The sequence below is a fragment of the Nuphar pumila genome, chromosome 2 (assembly GCF_984573655.1).
Source record: "Nuphar pumila chromosome 2, dmNupPumi1.hap1.1, whole genome shotgun sequence".
Classification (NCBI taxonomy): domain Eukaryota; kingdom Viridiplantae; phylum Streptophyta; class Magnoliopsida; order Nymphaeales; family Nymphaeaceae; genus Nuphar; species Nuphar pumila.
The window spans coordinates 106,359,323-106,380,217 of NC_143250.1; the positions used below are offsets into that span (position 1 = coordinate 106,359,323).

At 37.5% G+C, this 20,895-nt stretch overlaps 1 protein-coding gene across 2 annotated transcripts in view; it reads right to left on the reverse strand.

The window, feature by feature from the left end:
• The window catches only part of LOC149846582 (uncharacterized), an 81,376-nt gene that overhangs the window by 31,870 nt on the left and 28,611 nt on the right, over positions 1-20,895 (reverse strand). For both annotated transcript variants that reach the window (XM_089996431.1, XM_089996432.1), the window contains exons 5-9: positions 19,178-19,805; positions 18,868-19,009; positions 2,739-3,099; positions 2,371-2,481; positions 1,270-1,627 (exon numbers count right to left, since the gene is read on the reverse strand). In XM_089996431.1, the coding sequence (XP_089852557.1) occupies positions 1,270-1,627; positions 2,371-2,481; positions 2,739-3,099; positions 18,868-19,009; positions 19,178-19,805 (1,600 nt within the window). The remainder of the gene's footprint in view (positions 1-1,269; positions 1,628-2,370; positions 2,482-2,738; positions 3,100-18,867; positions 19,010-19,177; positions 19,806-20,895) is intronic.

The window sequence follows — 20,895 nt, forward strand, 5'->3', positions numbered from 1 at the left end:
TAAGTAAAATGAGCATGATAACCGCATTTTGTGTATTTTTATGTGACTTGTTAATCTCATGGAGGTGTAAAAAGAAGCAGAAGGTCTATCTATCTTCAATTGAAGCAAAATACCAGGTTATGGCTACAACCAATATAAAAGTGGTTTGGCTAAGAACATTGTTGGCTAACATGTGAGTTCAAATTAAAGGAGCACCAAGGATGTGTTGTGACAACAAAAGTTTCATCTACATTGTCAGCAACCAGATCTTTCATGAATGTACCAAGCATGTTGAGATGGATTGTCACTATGTACAAGAGGAGTATTTACATGGCACTATTGATCTTCAATATGTTACTTTTGAATAGTATTTGGTGGATTTCTTTATCAAACCTCTTGTTGCTCTCAGATTTCACTTTCCCTTAGATAAACTATTGGTTATCCAGCCGTGAGTTTAAGGGAGAGTGTTAAAAATGTATATATATTATATACAATGTATATATATTTTGTGCATACATATGTATACATACACATATATGTATACATAGATATGTAACTAGGTTAGTTTAGTTTTTTTGTTTTTCAACTAGTCAAACAATTCTTGACTAGTCAATTCAAGAGATGTTGGGAAGGTCCAATGTCTCTTTGGAGACGCCTTGGATTGTGTATATAAAGGGCTGAAACCCCCTCACAAATGTAATGCTTCTTGCATGATTTCAATTCAATAAAATGTTATTTTTATTCTTGTGTTGACCACCTTTGGTCGTTTTGTGTGTAAGCCCATTTGTGGCTTTTGTGTGTTCATTTTGGTATTTTGGTGGAACTCTTTTGAGTGTCCACTTTGGTCATATGGTGAATATCTTTGGAGGAACTCATTTCCTCACAAGTCTAACTTCACTGAAAAAATAAAAACTGGTGATCAACTCTTGATTTAAATTGATTGTCTCATAATGAACATTTCGTTGGTAGATAATTAGCTAACTTGGACTGTCCCCCAAACCGACATTTAACATCATAGCTTACCCATGTTTATGCTTTTATTTGTTTATTTTCCTTCTCAAATCTGTAACTACTGCCTACTGAACATAACATACGCCATTACAACTGCTGATCAAATTGAATTTATGACCAACAATAACGGTTGGAATGCAAAATACTCATACTAGACCAGAAAACTAAGATGCCAAATAAACTGCCAGTCACACTTGAGGAAGTGGGATGAAGTAAATGAAACACAGGTTCCAGTGTCAAAGAAAACGCTTAAAATGATGACATAAAAGCTAAAATAACCTGGAAGGGCCATGGAAAATGCATCCTCGAATACTCCTCTGGCAGAAGCCCATCCAGCACTCAGCTCTTCAAATAGAGCTGCTGAGCACACAAGAGCAATAGAGTGATCTTTGATGTCTCCATGGCCCCACGAAGACCTCAAGGCTCTTATTTTCTCCTTAAATCCTTGGCGTGCTCTCAGCAACTGTGTACTCGAAGCTTTGCATTTAAATGTGGAGTACTTTGCACCACTGCCAAAGCAGGACAGAATGTGTACTGCACGCTCCAAACAAGGGCTAGAACTGCTCATAGAAGTATGGTTTGAAAGCTCCATCTCAGCATACCACAAGTACAAAAGGGTGGCATTCATCTGAAGATCCTGCACCAACGTATTTCCATGGTCAACTAATGCAATGACAGGCAAGGTGTGTTCAAACTAATTGGAGATAACATGTTGTCAGGTTAAATTCATGTTATCATACAATCTCAAACATCAAAAGCACCCAAGCTTCCCTGCAAGACCTTTAACCTGGTCTACAACAGCTAAGGCTCCAACAGTATTTCAGATTTTTTATATAAATAAGTATTCCTAAGAAGAAAGACGTGCACAAGGCTAGTGGGCCACATGTAAAAATGGAAGTATACACCTAGTGGTCCATATATCCAATGGAACTTACTCAGAAAAAAAACACAATGTTGACCACCAAGTCCTAAAATAATAAAATTGTGAATATCTTGAAAGAAAAACAAGCAACTCAATAACTCATTGTGTTTCAAGCCACAATCAAGGAAAGAGTGACCCAGTGATCCCATTCTGAAGTAGCACAAGTACAGTTCATACACAAAAATGCAAAAAACGTAATGCACTTATTTTTTTGTGGGCAATACATTCTAAGGCCGCTCTACAAACATTTAAATGCAAATTTGTAATTTTTATAACATATTTTGAAAGAATTGATAAAGTTCTTTGAGGATATTTCCTAGAATGCACACAACAGTCTCCAACTAAAAAAACGAGTCATATTGCTTAGAAGCCTTATTATGTATGATGGATGATTAACATCTGCAACTATATTGAATGCTTCAGGGAAAAAATACACACATTATCCGCATTATACTTACCAATGGAAGTCCTTCAATAGAAGATAGTGCCATATCAAATACCTTCCTTGCAACATCTATACATCCAAAAGCAGCCTCACATCGTGCATAAACTCCACAAAGCAAATAATCCTAACACCAAACAAAAATATTTTCAATGGGTGATGCCAACAATACAATTCCTAATCTTTTGATGAAGCAATTACTATTAAAGACCCATTTATATGAAGAAAAATAACAGGAATTCTTAATCTAGGCTGTAAAATAAGGCTGAAGTCCTTTTAATTATCCATATATGCACACAATTAGCTATACATAAAACCTATGCACCACTGGAGAATTAGAGAATCATGAAATCCAACAAAACCAATTAATAGTGGAGAAGATACCTGACGATCATTCTTCAGTAGAGACTTTGCTAAACCTCGACAAGGTGTTACCACATCAACCAACGAACTTGTTCTTGCCTCAAATAGCACATCAGATTTCAGAACTGCTTCTTCCAAGATGTGATTACGAGGGAATACTTTCAAGAGGAGCAAGATTGCATTTCGAAGGAAATTCATAATACCAGCTCTTTTACTTGCATCCATTGAACTGTCAAAAAGGCGCTCCAAGCCAAAATGACTAGAACTGCTTTTGTTTTGGTCTACAAGTTGTTGAACATCCCATAAATCTCTCTCCATAGATCTAGAGAGCATTTCAAAACTGAACATTTTTTCCATCCAACTAGGACTATTGGTGGATGTCCTGGAAGAAGGGTGAAAATCAAGTCAAAAACAGACTGGCACCTTTCTAAAATTCCGTACTACATTATAGTCATAAAATGCTAGCCCTCCTAAGTTATAATATTTCACTCCCAGGGAGGGACATGGAAAATCCAGATGGTATTATTATCTAAAACCATCAAAAATAAAACACAAGAATAATAAATCTGAAATTGAAAATGAGAGGCAGAAATTAGATCTAATAAAACATGTTCATTCACCTGCAATAAGTAAAATTATTATATCAACATAAGAAATCTAATGCATATACAGCACAACATAACATGGACCTGTGAAAAAGAAGGCCCTTTGTTAGGAATTCATGTTGAGTTATAAGGGATATGTTTGTAAATTTGACATTGTATTTGAATTATATTGGCAAGGGTATTTTGGTAAAGTACCAAAATACTATGTAGCCCTAACACTTATATATACATTAAAGAATAGTAGCCGACCCCCATAGAGAATCCAATAGAGGTCGGCTGACTTGCTTTCTCCCACTATCTTCTTCTCCCATCTCTTATGTATGACAGCTAGGGCAAACTTTCATGGTATCAGAGCCCCATAATTCATTCAGGTGAGTCGCTATTGATCTGAACTCTCTATCTTTCTTTCCTCTTCTTTCTTCTCCTTTCCTTCTCTTCTCCCTCTTATTTTCTTCCTCTACTTCTTTTGTATCAGATCTGAATCATCTGATCCAAAAAAGATCAGATCACGTTTTCCTTCATTCCCCTTGTCATTATATGAGAACTAGGGGTGTCAACGAGTCAGTTTTACCCAGACCCGACCTGGACCAAACCTCATAAATAAGAAGACCCGATTAAGACTCGGGTCCGGACCCGAAGGTCCAATTAATACATGGAGCCAGGTATAGTTTGTGAAATTTTATACCAGACCTGGTCCCGACCCGAGTTCCGATTAAGACCCACAAATTTTCAATGTAAAAATGATAAAAAATATTATTTTACCAGGTATGGTCCAGGTCTGGTTCATGTAGTTCTTACTGGGTCTGGGTATGGTTTCTCTTATGATGGGTCTGATTAGACCCAGGTCCGGACCCGATACCATACCCAAAATTGGGTCCAGGTCTGGGTCCATCTGGGTCCAAACCAAACCAGACCCATTGACACCCCTAATCAGAACCAGATCTGATTTCTCCTCCTTTCTCTATCGCGCTTTTCTTTTCTCCCTGTCATTGCATCAGATCTGATCAGATCTCACATTTTTCCCTATCACTATATCAGATCTGATATATCCTTTCCATTCTTTGTTCTTGCATCAAATCTGACCCAAGGACTAGATCTGATCCATTCTTGTTTCCTATTCTCGCCAATACTTCATATTTCTTCGCAGTGGTGTCAAATCAGATCTTTGGTTTTTTGGATCAGTATTTGTTTGGACTTTTCTGTTTGGATCTGGATCTTACGTCAAAAGGCCTTTGAACTGGCCCGTTCTTTGGTCCATCAGATCTTGGATTTGGATCTTATGTCAAAAGGCCTTTGATCTGACCCGATCCATTTGGATTTGGATCTTTAGATCCCAGATCTTGGATCTTACGTCGAAAGGCCTTTGATCTGATTTGTATTCCTTTAGGTTTTGATCCATCGTGTTTTGGATACCAGATCTCACATTCTATCTCTAACCGCTGGAACCATGACTCTTCCTTTCTCATTGCCCATTAATTCTATCTTTTTTGCTAAACTGGTCTCCGAAAAACTGACAACTTTTAACTACCTAGTTCGAAAGCATCAAATTTCCCCGTTTATTAAGAGTTTGGATCTAATAGGACACCTGGATGACTCTGATCCTCCTCCGCTTGAGTTTGTCGAAGAGACAAATGGAGAAGAAAAAAACAGTAAGTCAGTCCTATCTCGCAACCATGCCTATCGAGCTTGGATATGACAAGATAGAATGTTTGTTGCATATCTGTTGCCTACGTTATCACAGGAAATTCTTGTCAGAATAGATGATGGAATGACTGCTAAGGAGCTGTGGGAAAAGCTCCGAGAGATGTATTCCTAGGTGTCGGAGGCTCGTGACATGCAGTTGAAAGATGGTTTTCTGAACACTAAGCGCAAGGATTCCAGTGTTATAGAATACCTTAATTAGGGGTGTCAGCAGGTCGGGTTTACCCGGACCAAACCCTATAGGGTCCGGGTATGGTGATAAATAAGAAGACTCGATTAAGACCCAGGTCCGGACTTGAAGGTTCAATCAATACATGGATCCGGGTATAGCTTGTGAAATTTTATACCAGACCCGGGCCCGACCCGAGTTCCGATTAAGACCCACAAATTTTAAATGTAAAAATGCTAAAAAATATTATTTTACTAGGTATGGTTCGGGTTTGGTTCATGTAGTTCTTATATGGTATCTCTTATAGTGGACCCGATACCATGCCTGAAAATTGGGTCCAAGTCAGGTTCCAACTGGATCCAAACCAAACCCGACCCGTTGACACCCCTAACCTTAATAAGATGAAGAATCTATGTGATGAGCTTTCACTTATAATCGATTTCTGAGAAGGAATAAGTGCAACAAATCCTTGCAGGCTTAGGTCCTGAGTCCACCATGCTTGTAGTGTTATTGCAATATCAGAAATGATTGTTGAAGTTAGAGCCAACTCTCATACACTTTAAAGCAACTCAAGTTCCTAAGAAGAAAAATGAGCAACAAAGACATGGGGTTTTAAACACTAATTTTCATTCTATAAGAAACTGTGACCGAGGCCAAGGAAATAGAGGAAGAGGAAGAGGAAGAGGCAAGAACAATAACTGAGCCAGTGGTAGAGGACTTTTGTCTTTGCCACATAATGCTGGACAGAATCTTACTCAAAATTCCAATTAGAATTTCAATCAGCAAAAAAATGTAATAGTGTGCCAGTTATGTAAAAAGTGAGGACATAGTGCAGGAGATTATTGTGTTCTCCCATCTTATGGGCTGCTGCTAATGCCAAGAAAACTAGACAGCATACTGCAAACTATGTGTGGAACCAAGAAGGCAATGAACAACAAGCGAATAATGAAGTGTTGGTAGCCACTTTCCAAAACATGAAGGTGAATCAACAGTCCAATCCAGAAGCTTGGTTCCTTGAATTGGGAGAGAGTAATCATGTGATATGTAATGTTGATAAGATTCTGAATTCTAAACCTTATGATAGCCATGGTAGAATAATCATTGGAGACAGGACCTCCCATCCCATCACACAAATAGGGAATGCCCAAGTTACTACCGGAGTTGGGTCATTATCATTGCCCAATACTTTTCTTGTTCTGGGTATCAAAAGAAATTTAACCTTTGCTTCTCAATTATGTGACCAAACTAATTCTTGTGATGTCTTTACTCCTTATGTGTTTGTGAAGGATCCTTGTACAAACAAAATGTACGTTGAAGGGGTAAGACCAGCAAGTCCACATTGTCAAGGAAGCTCCTAGTGGTGTGTCGTCCGACTCCAGTAGAGTCTGTAATATTCTTGAGGTTCCCATGTCACAATTGTTGATTTTCAAAACTAGTTCAAATCAAGCAACATGTAACTTGTGGCATCAGTGTTTAGCCCATTGTAGTTTTCCTTTCTTGAAATCTTTGTCTAATAAAGGTCTTTTGTCAAAGAGTCTTTGTAATAAGGAATCAGTGACTCTTTATGTTTGACTTGTCAAATTTGCAAGTCACCAATTACCTTTTAATTCTATGAATAAAAGAGTTTCCTTTTCTTTTGAAGTTGTTCATTCAAATGTCCGGGACCTGCACCAGTTGCTTCCTTATCCTCAAGTAAGTATTGTGTACTATTTATTGATGATTTCTGTAGGCATACCTGGATATTCTTCATGAAACAAAAATCGGAGGTGTTTGGTCTATTTAAAAAGTTTCACATGTATGGTCAAAATCAATTTGGGCAGCCTATTGTCAATTTTCAAAGTGATGGATGGGGATAATTTTGTTCTCATGCCTTTAGAGACTATTTACTCAACCATGGTACTCATCACAGGAAATCTTGCCTGCACACTTCCAAACCAAACAGAATTGTGGAAAGAAAACATAAACATATTGTAGAAAGTGCATTAAGCATGATTCACATGAGTGGGGCGTCATGGATTATGGTCAGAGGCTTTTCATACAGTTGTTCATGCCATAAATTTCTTGTCTTTGAAAGTCCTTGATAACATTTCTCCATACTATGCTTTATATGGAAAACATCCTGACTACAATGACTTGAAGGTATGGGGATGCATATGTTATGTGCACATGGATGATTCACGACATAAATTCACTCCCAAAGCTCAAATGTTCATATTTGTAGGATATGTAGATGGATACAAAGGTTACAGGTGTTAGAACCCCATTAAGAAGTGTATAACAGTGTCACGCCATGTTATATTTGATGAAGGAAATTTCAAATTTCAAGGAAGTTTAAAGCAAGAAGAGCCTCAAGCTGTCAAATAATGGTTGAAAGTGATTTAGACCACTGGGTAAGCGCATCCTTGATGTGTAATGCATGAGCATGAGTTTGAGCAAAATGATCAGCATGTGGAGAAACAGACTGGAGTGTCGTGGATTAATCATGAGCAGCCAAAGAATAATGATATTCAGCATGATGACAATGAGAGAATTAATAATCAGGACAAATTCTATGGGCAAGTATATCATAGAAGAAAGGGTAGAGATGTTACTATAACACATGGTGATGACCAATCACCACATGCTTCCCATAGAGAAGAACAATCATCACATATTGATAATATTAGCAATGAAATTATTCAGCCAAGTCAACCAATTCTTAGAGGATCTACTAGAGAGAAGCATCTCATTGATAGATGGGTCTCGTATGAGGCTTTTAGTGTTGAGTATCAAATATATTTTGATGCTATCCAGGAAGATCAAAAACCAGCTAATTATACCCAAGCTATCACACATTAAAGATGGGTAGAAGCAATGAATAAAGAAATAAATGTTCTGCATGCTTGTGACAATTGAGATCAATGTTGTATGTATTGTATACAATACAGATTCGCATCGTTACTATAAAAAATATCGATACGATATGCACTCGTATCGTGATACGAGTGCGTATCATAACTGTATCATATATATCGTACGATACAAGCCCGTATCGTACGATACGGGCTTGTATTGTACGATATAGAGTCGGCACACTTAAAAAATGGCCGAATCATAATTTTTCAGTTTCGAGTTTTAAAGACCTCTTGAGAGCCGACTCTTTCATTTATGTAGAAGTCATTACAGGGGTATCCACGCACCCTAGGACTCGTGAGAGCGATTTAGGGGCTGATCTGTGGGCAAGGGAGAGAGATTTTGCGGTTTGCTAAATTAAAAGTACATTCCCATCATTTTTTCACTTAAGAAAGTAGGTTAAGATAAAAAATCTTTATTATGAGAAATTATAAAGCTACCTTCCAAAAAATTTATGCTTCGAAGGGATTGCCCCTTGCAACTCCCCGCCAACTTACCACGAAGTTGGATCCATAGAAATTAGAGATTTATAAAGGTAGAAATCAGGCTCTACACTCCTCCAACAAAGATGGCATCAGATGATTCGGCATGGCAATGGGGAACTCAAGTGATGAGTAAAAACAAATTTGAAATCAAGTGCAACTATTGCTATAATAATTGTTTTTATGTAATATGAAAGTATGAGTCATGTAGCATGTTCTTAATTGCAAGATATTTAATATTTTGTATTGTTCTTGTGAGATAGTTGATGTTTGATGATGTCTTGCAGCTCATAGAGACAAATGCTTCATATATGCTTTTTTGGTTGTATTTTGTGCAATCCATCATTGTTTAATGTGTAATGATTTTTTTGAGAATTTTTGCTATTTTTTCTGATTTTCATGATTTTTTATTAAAAAATTTATTTTTTTACGATACAATAAGTATCTTATTTTGGGATCGACTGATACGGGTAACGATACGATACTTACAACCTTGCTCGAGATATAGTGAATAGACCCCATGATAAAAATGTAGTAGGGTGTAAATACGTCTACAAGGTCAAGCACAAAACAAATGGAAGTATAGATAGATTTAAAGCAAAAAATGGCGGTTAAAGGATATACTCAGGAATATGGTCTAGATTACGACGAAACCTTTAGTCGTAATTAAAATGGGGTCAATTCGACTGGAATTTTCAATAGCCATGATCCACGACTAGCAACTATTTCACTGGAGATGGGTGTAGTAGTGTGCCAATTATGTAAGAAGAGAGGACATAGTGCAGGAGATTATTGGGATCTCCCATCTTATGGGGCTGTTAGTGCCAAGAAAATTGGACAACATACTAAAAACTATGTGCAGAACTGAGAAGGCAATGAACAACAAGCAAACAAGCAAACATTAAAAGATGGATTGAAGTATGACAAGAGGCACGATAATCTGTTGATTATCATTTGTTTTAGTGATGCATATTGGGGAGGATATCCAGATACCAGGTTTTTGTGCCTTGGAAGAAATTTAATATCCTAGAGCAGTAAAAAGCAATGAACAGTAGCAAAGGTCGAGCACAGAAATGGAATACAAGTCGATGGCATCTCCGCAGAGGTAACTTGGATAAGGCATTTACTTTTTGTGCTAAAGAAGAATATTGGTCAATCTATCATTTATTGTGATAACCGTAGTGCCATTAAGATTTCGTTGAATCCTGTTTATCATGGGAAGACGAAACATATCTAGATAGATCAACATTTTGTCAAGAAAAAGATAGAAGATCAAGAAATAGAGGATCGATTTGTAGGCTCGGAGAATCAAGTTGCATATATCTTTACAAAAGAGCTGACTAAAGCCCGTTTTTGGTCTCTCAAAGGCAAGCTGTCCATGATTGGAAAGAGGTACAGCTTGAAGGAGGCTGTTAGAAATTCAATTTGAGTTATAACTTATAAGAGATGTTTGTAAATTTGACATTGTATTTGTATTATGTTGTCAAGGGTATTTTGGTAAAGTATCAAAACACTATGCAGCCTTAACACTTATATATACATTAAAGAATAGCAGCCGACCCCCATAGAGAATCCAATAGAAGTAGGCTGACTTGCTTTCTCCCACTTTCTTCTTCTCCCTTCTCTTATGTATGACAGTTGGGGCAAACTTTTTAAGTATATAAAAACAAAGCATGAATAGTTGTAGGGCTTATAGAAGAGACTTTCTATTATCAACAATTTTTGGTGAATATACAAGGAATAGATGTTTGCTCCCTATTTATCCTTTATCCAGTCATGAAAAATTGAAAACAAGATGCCTAGCAGAAACCATACCCAAAACCTCATGAAACAACAAGAGATCACTTGATTTCCCTTTCAAAGAATTTGCGCCTCACAATCAATGTGCGACATAAGCTTTTTGTTTTGAAGGAAAATGTGTGACAAGTTAGCCTTGCCAATTCTTTCATTTACTTGTGAACTGATTATCATGATTTCATCAAGTGATTTGATTACATACATGCAATAAAGAAGTCACAACAAACAGTGGATCACATATTAACGTGACAAATATGTATGTAGAGTTATAACAATTTGTGCACAATTTCATTACAATGCATAACAAATACCATGGCTAACACACATCATGTCAATTATGTAACTTCAAGTTTACCAAACATCATCCAATGTTCACATCTGCAAGTCTAAAATTCTACTGATCTCTTTATAGGGAATAATGCTGGAAAATGCTCCCATCATGTTCCACAAACCAATAGGGTTCAAAATAACCAAAATGTTGAACCCTACAACTATTATTTCCATGATTTTCATGTTAATCAAGCAACACCACCAGCATAGAAGTAGACAAGAGGAAAAGAGGAGAAAGGGAGGTTGCAACAACCCAAAACGTCAATCAGCCTTGACGTGTGGGACTCTTTCTCTTATTATAATGAATAGTAACTGATTTTGTTAAAGTACAACATTACACATACCTCTAATGTACAACACAATATATGAACAGGGGTAAAAAAGGAATGTAAAATACAATACAAATAACGCCTTTCATAAAGGGACGTGGTTCTGGATCCAGTTATGAATCTAGATCTAGATCTTTAAAACATCATATCTCAATTAGGGATGGCAGTGGAGCGGGGGACAACGGGGCCCCGCCCCCGCCTCGCCCCGTTTGGACCGGGGATGAAGGGCATGAAACAAGGATGGAGGCGGGGATGAAGGTTAAAATCTATCCCCGTGCGGGAATGGAGGCGGGGATGGACTTATGTTTTCCCCCGCCCCACCCCGTCCTCGTCTCAATCCCCACCTTTCCCCACCCCACCCCATCCCCAATCCTTTAAAGAATGACTATAGACCGAGGGGAAACGAGCCTCCGCCCCACCTCACCCCCGTTTGGACCGGGGATGGAGGACATGAAATAGGGATGGAGGCGGGGGTGGAGGTTAAAATCCATCCCCGTGCGGGGATGGAGGCAGGAACGAAGGTTTAAATTTTGAAATGGGGTGGGGGTGGAGACCTTGTCCCCCGTCCCGGTCCACTGCCATCCCTAATCTCAATAGCCTCCCTCACGTTGTACATGGTGAGAATCATGGACAACTTGCTTTTCAAGAACCAAAAGTGTTGTTTGCTCAGTCCCTTCGTAAACAAGTCTGTTGCTTGTTCTCTTGTTCCAATGAATCTAGCTTCAATTTCTCCATTATCTATCTTATTTTGGATGAAATGTTGATCTATCTCAATATGTTTTGTAACTTTGTTCTTTTGTGTTGAATGAGATTAAGATAAATCTTATTTGTACTTTGATCATCACAAAACAAAATTGAACATCGTATTTTTTTATCCAAGTCACTCAATAAATATCTGATCCAAGTCACTTCTGAGGAAGCTTCAGCCATGGCTTGGTATGTGGCTTTTGTACTGGAACGTGCAACTCCCTTTTGTTTATTACTGCTCCATGAAACTAACTTTCTTCCAACAAAGACAATATATATTGAGACTAATCTTTGTTCATCCGGATCACTTGCCGAATCTGCATATGAAAAGGCCATTACTGTGATCATATCTTCATTTTTATCTTTCTTCTTATATCAGAAATCAACTCCAAGTATACCTTTTAGGTACCTAAGAAAAGAATCCTTTTAACAACCTCTACATTAGTTCGGGGATAATGCATGTATTATGAAACCCGATTCACTACATAAACATCTGGCCAAGTAAATGTAAGGTATTGAAGCATACATACAATGCCCCTATATTTGGTGGGATCATCAAATATCTCTCCCTCATTACAATTGAGCTTCTGATGTAGAGGACTAGGAGTCAATAAAGGCTTACAGTGTCTCATATCGGCCTTGTTTAACAAATCAATGGTGTACTTATATTGTGTTAATAGCAATATATCCTTACCTCTATTGACCTCTACTCCTAGGAAGTATTTCAAACTTCCTAAATCTTTCATTTTGAACCTGCGACTCAGGACTTCCTTGATTTCATAACGTGTCCCTCTGAATTTCCTGCAACTATTATATCATCCACATAAATCATCAATACAGTTATCCATCATTCACCTTTGTAAATAAAAAGTGAGTGATCAAGAGATGATCCACTGAATCCATGTTTTTGGATTTCAAAAGAAAAACTTTCAAACTATGATCCGAAGTCTTGTTTGAGCCCATATATTGCCATATTTAAACTACACACATATTTGTTTGGATCCTTTTCACTATATCCTGAGGTTGTTCCGTATAAACTTTCTTCTTTAAATCTCCATGCAAGAATGCATTCTTAACATCCAATGCACTCAACATCCAACCATGGCTAATAGCAAAAGATAAAATAGCATGTATCGTCCCCATCTTCACTACTAGACTAAAGGTCTCCTCATAGTCTAACCCATGTTCTTGCGTAAATTCCTTTGCTACAAGTTGAGCCTTATATCTCTGTATATTTCCATTTGGTTTATATTTGATCTTGTATGCCCATTTTGACCCCATAATATTTTTGTTAGGGGGCCTTGGAATATTGTCCCATGTTTGAAACTCATACAGTGCCTTCATCTCTTCATTCATGGCCTCAATCCATCCGTTTGACTTGGGCACTTGAGTATATGTTTTAGGTTATTCTTGCCTTGAGACCGCAGTCAAGAATGCTTGATGATTTGTGCTAAAACTCTCACAACTGACCCATCTCTCAATAGGATGTCAAACTCATCCGGGTCTTCTCATAGTTGGAGAAATTTGATCAATCAAAGTGGCTTCACCTTACTGTTGTGAAGTAGTATCAGACATCTTTATTTTTGCGATTGTATACAAGTCCTTTGAACATGTCAACCTGCAAGCGGAATCTGCAATTTCTGTTGTTTGTTGCCAACCAACTGAATTTACATCACAATGTTGTTGCTCATAAATCTCACCCCTACATTCAGTATTGTCCAACTGCCTTTGAGCTAATTTATCAAATTCCCATGGAAACAGATTTTCACTCATCCAAGGTTAATAAAACTTATGTGCTTGTGATTCTTCATGTATGTTGCCTTTGTGCTCAAAGTTATTTTCAACAAAAATCACATTTCTCGATATTCGAATGCATTTGTTCTCCATATCATAACATTTGTACCCGTTGTAATCATTAGCATATCGAACCAACTTACAAAGATATGCTTTCTTATCAAATTTGTTTCTTAAAGAGGCATCAATATGAACATAACAAATACATCCATAAGCCTTTAAGAAGTTATATCCCGGATGTTTTCTAAATACCTCATAGTATGGTGATTTATCTTGAAGAATTTTCATAGGCAACATATTAATAACATGAACTGCAATGTGAAAAAACTATGTCCACATAAATATGGGAACACATCCTTCATGCATCATGGCTAAGACACTTTCAACTATGTGTCTGTGTTTTCTCTCAACAAGACCATTTTGCTGAAATGTTTGGAGACAAGACACTTTTTTATCCCATTCTTGAGATATTAAATAAAGTTGTTCGAAGAGTACTCACCCCCACCATCACACTGAAAATTTAGGATAGACAAAGAAAATTGATTACAAACCATAGCATGAAAATTTCTAAAGATATTAAAACTTCATGCTTATATTTCATGAAAAATATCCAAGTGTACCGCGAATAGTTATAAATAAAGGTCACATAAAATCAGCTCCCAAAAGAAGAAGAATTGGGAGCAAGTCCCCACACATCATAATGGACAATTTCAAACAACTTGGAAGTTCTTTTATTAATAGGAGTAAAAGGCAGTACATGACTCTTAGACATTTGACAACTAAGAAAAATGTGACTCTCCAACTCTTGACTTGTATTGGACTCTGAAATCAAATTACTAGAAATGAGCTTTTCAATAAAAGCTTTATTACAATGCCCAAGGCGACTATACCAAACATTTAATTCATTGACTCAAACTCATTGACAAAACATGAAGATGAAGAAAGACTCTTGGACTTCTCAATAGATTTGTTCTTGACTTCAACCGATGGGTCTTCCTTGAAGAGGGGAACGTCCTCTTCATGTGAAGATCCTTCACATAAACAGGAGTAAAGATAATGTGTGAATTGGTATCATCAACTAACTTAGAGACAAAGATAAGATTCTTTTTTATGTTGGGAACAAGGAACACATTAGACAACTGAATATTAGAATTAGACATAGGAATAGAAACTTTTTCAATGCCAATGATGGGGTGTCGAGAGCCATCTCCAGTGATGACTCTATCTTTTCCAAAATAAGGGATCAAATTTCGGCATTTACCTTCATCCCCGGTGATGTCGTTTGTTGCCCCTGAGTCCACATACCAAACTCCTTGGTCATTTTGTTTCAAACTTATCCTTGCAAGGGCTGCCAATAAAAGTTACCAGGCCACAGGTGCATGAGTCTTTGTTCCTGATCCTCCTAGTTTGTTTGAAGACTTTTCTTGCATTTTGGCCTCAGAGCTATACCTCGAATCATCCTTGAACCAACAATCCTTCTTCACATGGCCTGACTTTTTGCAAACGAAACAGGTCGGAACCCTCCTAACTTGGTTCGCCAATGATAGAGGGTAGTGGGAGAAGGTCACGGCCTTCCTGGTTCCTTGCATGTCCACGTCCTCGTCCTCCTGGCATTTTTCCACGTCTTCTTCCATATTGTGACTCAGAGAGAACATTGTGGTTATCAGTTGCAGCTGAATTTCCTTCTGATGCTCCAGACATATTCATTTCAAACTGAAGCGGCTTAGGCCGCAATGCTTCAAAACTCGACAACTCTGGGAAGCAAGACAACATGGTGTAAAGAACACTAGACTCCGGTCCAAGCCCATTAAGTGCCTGCTGCACGTTATCCTTCTCTGAGACTTCACAACCGACCATAGCAAGTTGATCGATAATACGCCTCATCTAGTTCAAATACTCCATTATAGTCATGGAGCCCTTCTTGAGATTCTGGAACTCTCTTTTCAAGAACATAACTCTCGCTTCTAACACTTGAGAGTGTTTGAACTAACTTCACCCAAAGCTCAATAGTTGTGCAGTCATCAGGAATACTATTCGGTAATTCCTGAGACAAAGTGGATGTGATATAGGCAACGAGTGCATGATCATGCTTCATCCAAGACAAAATCTGGAAGGGTATTTTGGTAAGCTGTCCATGATTGGAAAGGTGTACAGCTTGAAGGAGGCTGTTAGAAATTCACGTTGAGTTATAAGAGATATGTTTGTAAAATTGACATTTGTATTTGTATTTGTATTTGTATTATGTTGTCAAGGGTATTTTGGTAAAGTACCAAAACACTATGTAGCCCTAACACTTATACATTAAAGAATAGCAGCCGACCCCCATAGAGAATCCAATAGAAGTAGGCTGACTTGCTTTCTCCCAACTTCTTTTCCCTTCTCTCATGTATGACAGTTGGGGCAAACTTTTTAAGTATATAAAAGCAAAGCATGAATAGTTGTAGGGCTTATAGAAGAGACTTTCTATTATCAACAACTTTTGGTAAATATACAAGGAATAGATGCTTGCTCCCTATTTATCCTTTAGCCAGTCATGAAAAATTGAAAACAAGATGCCTAGCAGAAACAAGATGTCAAGATTCTGAACATGAGTAGAAAGGGAAGCCCTTTGATCATCCTTCTTTTCCAGCATGATAAATTCTGGTGGGATTGGACCGATCCATGTAGATGACCCAAAAGGTCTTCGCTGCGGATAAAAGGAATGATTTGTCTCTTCCCATGTGAGGAAATAGGTAATTGTAGGTTTTTCAGAGACAAGCTGATTTAGAAAACTTGCAGAAAGAATAGAAGATAAAGAAGAGTCCATTATGGAAAACTTAAGAGAAATCAAGGATTTAAGGAAGAAAGCAATGCAATCATACCCAAATAAGCTGCTGAAAAATAATGAACAGAGAATATATGAAGAAAATTAATATTCAGCAATAAACTGGTCTGCACGTTTTCTTTGCAGATTAGATACAGTTACGAAACTGAAATTGATTCAGCTGCTGGGGTCGGTTTTTGAAGAAGTTTGAAAGAAATGAGATTAAAGAAGGAAATAGGGAGATATTCACGTGAATTTAGGGTTTCATGTGAAAATTGATTTAGCAACAAAAGAAGATGCAGAAATCAATACATAGGGTAAAAGAAGACCCAAAAGGAGAGAAAAGGAAATATTTTTAGGGTAAATGAAAACCCAAACCAAGAAAAGAGATTTTTAACAGAAATGAATATTTAGGGTTTTAGGAGAAAATATCAAGAGAAAGAATGAGAGAAATTAGAGAAAGAAAGATAGAAGATGATAGAATAAAGAAAAGATGCAGCCAAGCCTTTGATCTCACCTAGATAAACAATCCAGAATCTAACAAGCTTTGATACCATGTTAATCAGGCAACACCACCAGCACAGAAGGGGACGAGAGGAAAATAGAAGGGAGAGAGGTTGCAGCAACCCAAAACGTCAATCAGCCTTGACGTGTGGGATTCTTTCTCTTATTATAATGAATAGTAATTGATTTCGTTAAAGTACAACATTACCTCTACCTCTAATGTAAACACAATATATGAACAGAGGTAAAGAAGGAATGTAAAATACAATACAAATAACCAGTGGCGGAGCCAGAAGTTTTTCGTTGGGTGGGCAGACTTTGGGTCTCAGGGACAATGCCAGAAGTTCCCGGTGATGACTCCATCGTAGGTGGGCTTGCCGAAGGTGGTCTCCCAGCCCTTCATCTAGACGCCGAAAATTGATGGTGCAGGCCATTGGTTTCAGAGAGAGATGGTCGTCTTCTCCTGTTCTATTTCGGCCTTGGTGGCAGAGGGAGAGAGACATATAGAGAGAGCGAAAGAGAGAGTCTAAGGCTGCATACAGGTCGGACTGCAGTCCAGACCCGTGTGAATTTAGGTCAAATCAATTCATTTATGGGCTAATCAAATATTCTTTTAAGCTAATGTATGTAAAAATATAAGGTAAAGTAACAAAATTATTGGATAATGTGCAAAAAACTATTACTGATATTATACCTGACACTTGTTCGATTTTTTTTTTCGGTTTCTAATTTTGGGGGTGGGCGACCGCCCACCCCTGGCTCCGCCACTGCAAATAACGCCTTTCATAAAGGGACATGGTTCTAGATCCAGTTATGAATCTGGATCTAGATCAATAACACATCAACGTCTCAATATTTCACATGGTGGGACACTAGGTTAACTAGGAAGGAACTTGCATAGTAAAACCTAGACATTTACTTAGCTCAACAATTCCAGAGTTTGGCACCTACTAAATAGAGTTTGACCTGGCTTGGCCTAGATGGATTAGGCAATCACACACCAGCCACCTAATAAATGTAGGATCAATCCAATTACATATGGAATATCAGCAAGATATTTCTTCCTAATACCTTTTGTTTTTTCATTATGCACTTATTTTTTGTATTCTGTTGAACATAGTTCTACGCTCATGTGACATTCTTATTAGTATTTTGTAGACTTAAAAGAGGGATGGATTCGGCTTGATACATTTTAAGCAAGACATGCATTCTCAATTTCAAACCAGAGCTTGTTTGTGTGTATCCAAACAAAATTTGCCTGAAAAACTTGTGTATCAATGATCTTGTACTTGTTTTATAATATATGACAAACGTACAATATAAAAAAGTAACTCATAATCTTTTATGTTTTAACTAGATTTTAAAAAAGTACCTTGTATCATATGGATTTAATGTAGAATGGATAAAGAAGCATCACCTTCACTGTGTTAGACATGTTAGAAGAATGAATAGAAAAGGAGCTTGGGATGTGATGCTGTTTTCTGAGGCAATTAGAAGCTAACACTTAATGCAATTAGGGAGGATGCCAAACGATACATGGGCTTCATATAAAAAAAGGGGAAGGAAATGAACCTGAGGGAGATGGGTCATCTTCTCACCATTGCTCTCCTCATGATGGATAGAACAGCCCATGGGGGACAATAAGGAACCCTCTTTTTACAATTTACACAACAATATTGAATACTCTGATAATACAATATAGCATGATTACTCTGTTTGATGCTTTGTTTTCATTATTTTCAAAGTGGTGGTTAGTCTTAAATTTTTCTTTCTATCTTCATGACAGTTCTATAAGTGGTTAAAAATATTAAGTGTCTGCATTCTGAAGTAGAAAGCAAATTGGCAACCAACAAACAAATATTAAACTTTAACCAAACCTAGAATAAAATTCAAATCATAAAAAAATTAAACAGATTTAGAATACAAAAAACTGACAAACTTTACATGAAAGTGTGACATAGTATTACACTACACAAAAAATGCCAACAGACACTAACCACTGTGTTATAGGTCCATCAAAGAAATCAATGAACTGAGACACCAGACTGAAACGTGCATCATCAGAACCCAAAGAGAAAAGATATTCTCCCACATCTTCAAACGCAATAACCCGTGAAAGTTGTTCTTCACCATCCTTTTCTGCAGCAAAAAATAATCCATTAGAGTTGTACATGATCTTCCTCAAATAAATGCCAGACCTTAAGTGGTACATAGCAGAGTTATTGCACAGATGATGGAATTTTTAAATTAAAAAATAGTATAGAACAATAAATTAGAAAATTCATCAAATGACATGCAAGTATTCACCAGCCTTTTCACGCAAAGGCATCCACTGCTCAGTGTCCCTGAAAGCCTCCTCCTCTGACCATTTCTTCCAGACAGCTGTATCTGTAATGTTTGTATCTGCTTCAGTGTTAATGTCTATACCAAGTTTTTCCATCAAAGCTGAAATATCCTCTTCTTGTGTGACAGTATCTGACTCAGGTTCCTCAACGTCACCCTCATCATCTGGGGTACTTTCAAGTACCTCATGTGGCCTTTGATTGATTTCAGGGTTCTTGGATATTGGTTCTGACCAGCCAGTCCAGCCACCTTGTTCAGATTCCTGAATTGATTCTTCCAACACTTTTGCTTTCCATCTGTTTTCCTCCTCCTTCTCCACCCACTCACCCCATCCAACTGCACCATCTTCACCAAGCCTTGCACCATCACCATTCCAAAAATGCTCAAACAACCGCAGCTTACTATGCTCACTGAGGAGCAGAGAAGGACAGAATAAGCTATAGTCCATCTCAGCTTGAAATAATCCTGTAGCTAACTCTCGATGTCCAGTTTGCCACTCAAACCGGCATAAATTCACAAATATGTCAACGAGCCCTTGTTCTATTTGAACAAGTTCTGGAACACTGCCGGAAAGTTTACCAAGTTGATGGGCCTAGAAAAGAAGGAAAACACAAAACAGATAAAGGAGGTCAGAGAAAATTCAAAATCACATGCCATTGACTGACACACTCAGCAACTAAGAAATATTCAAATCCTACCTAGTCACTTATATGCACTAGATTCCGAAAATGAAATGCTATATGCCAGACCAGATATAGAGAAAATGTTTCTTCACAATTTCCAAAATGCAGCACCTCTAGAGAGCTGCATGAGTGGCATGAACAAATGAACCAAATTCCATAGAACAATAACAATGCAACCATGCCCAAAGTCCAAAGCTAGATTAGTTCGTGATGAATGGAACAACAAGGCCTGCAACAGTGACTAGTAATTTGTCTGACCAAGGGAAAAGGTAGGTATGTTTTTCAACTGTGTTGTGAAAATAGTGGGCATAGTTTTTAAACTTACAAAATAGTAGACGGGTAGTTGAACTATTAAAATAAAACAGGTATCTTTCATATATAACACCCAAAAAAAAGCTAAAACGCTTACAAAAATTATACAAAGAGCAAGAAGGGATTTCATGCAACAATGAAACAACATAGCAAGGAAATGAAGATTTTAAACCAAAGCGCAAAGAAAAAAGGCACCCATGCAACTACACAAACACCTGAACTGGCAATGCAACTCAAAGCAATCCCAGGCCAGAGAAGGATAGAAACTCAGTGATATCCAATTATCTCGAACTTAAAAAGCCCAAACAAAGAAGATATCTAAGCCAGTCACGAACATTGACAATTTATGCAATTTATGTATTCTTAAAGGTCTTTTTTTTTAATGAAAAAAGCTACAGAGTACTACAATAATTGAAAAAAATAGCATGAGAATACCATGATAATATTATGATATTTTCCCAAGAAATTCAGTTTTCTATCACATCGATTTTGAAAACTTCCCAAGATTTTCCTAAGAATATTTTAGTTTAGATTCTCATAGGAAAATCTCTTTTGCTGCTATTGTCCAAGATTGACACTTGCTGATGGTCGGAGCTAGCACCAAACTCTAGAAACATGGTTCGCCACCAATTCTTTTCACACAAAGTAAAGCTTGAATGTCATCTGTGGAAATTAAATTTCTGAAGT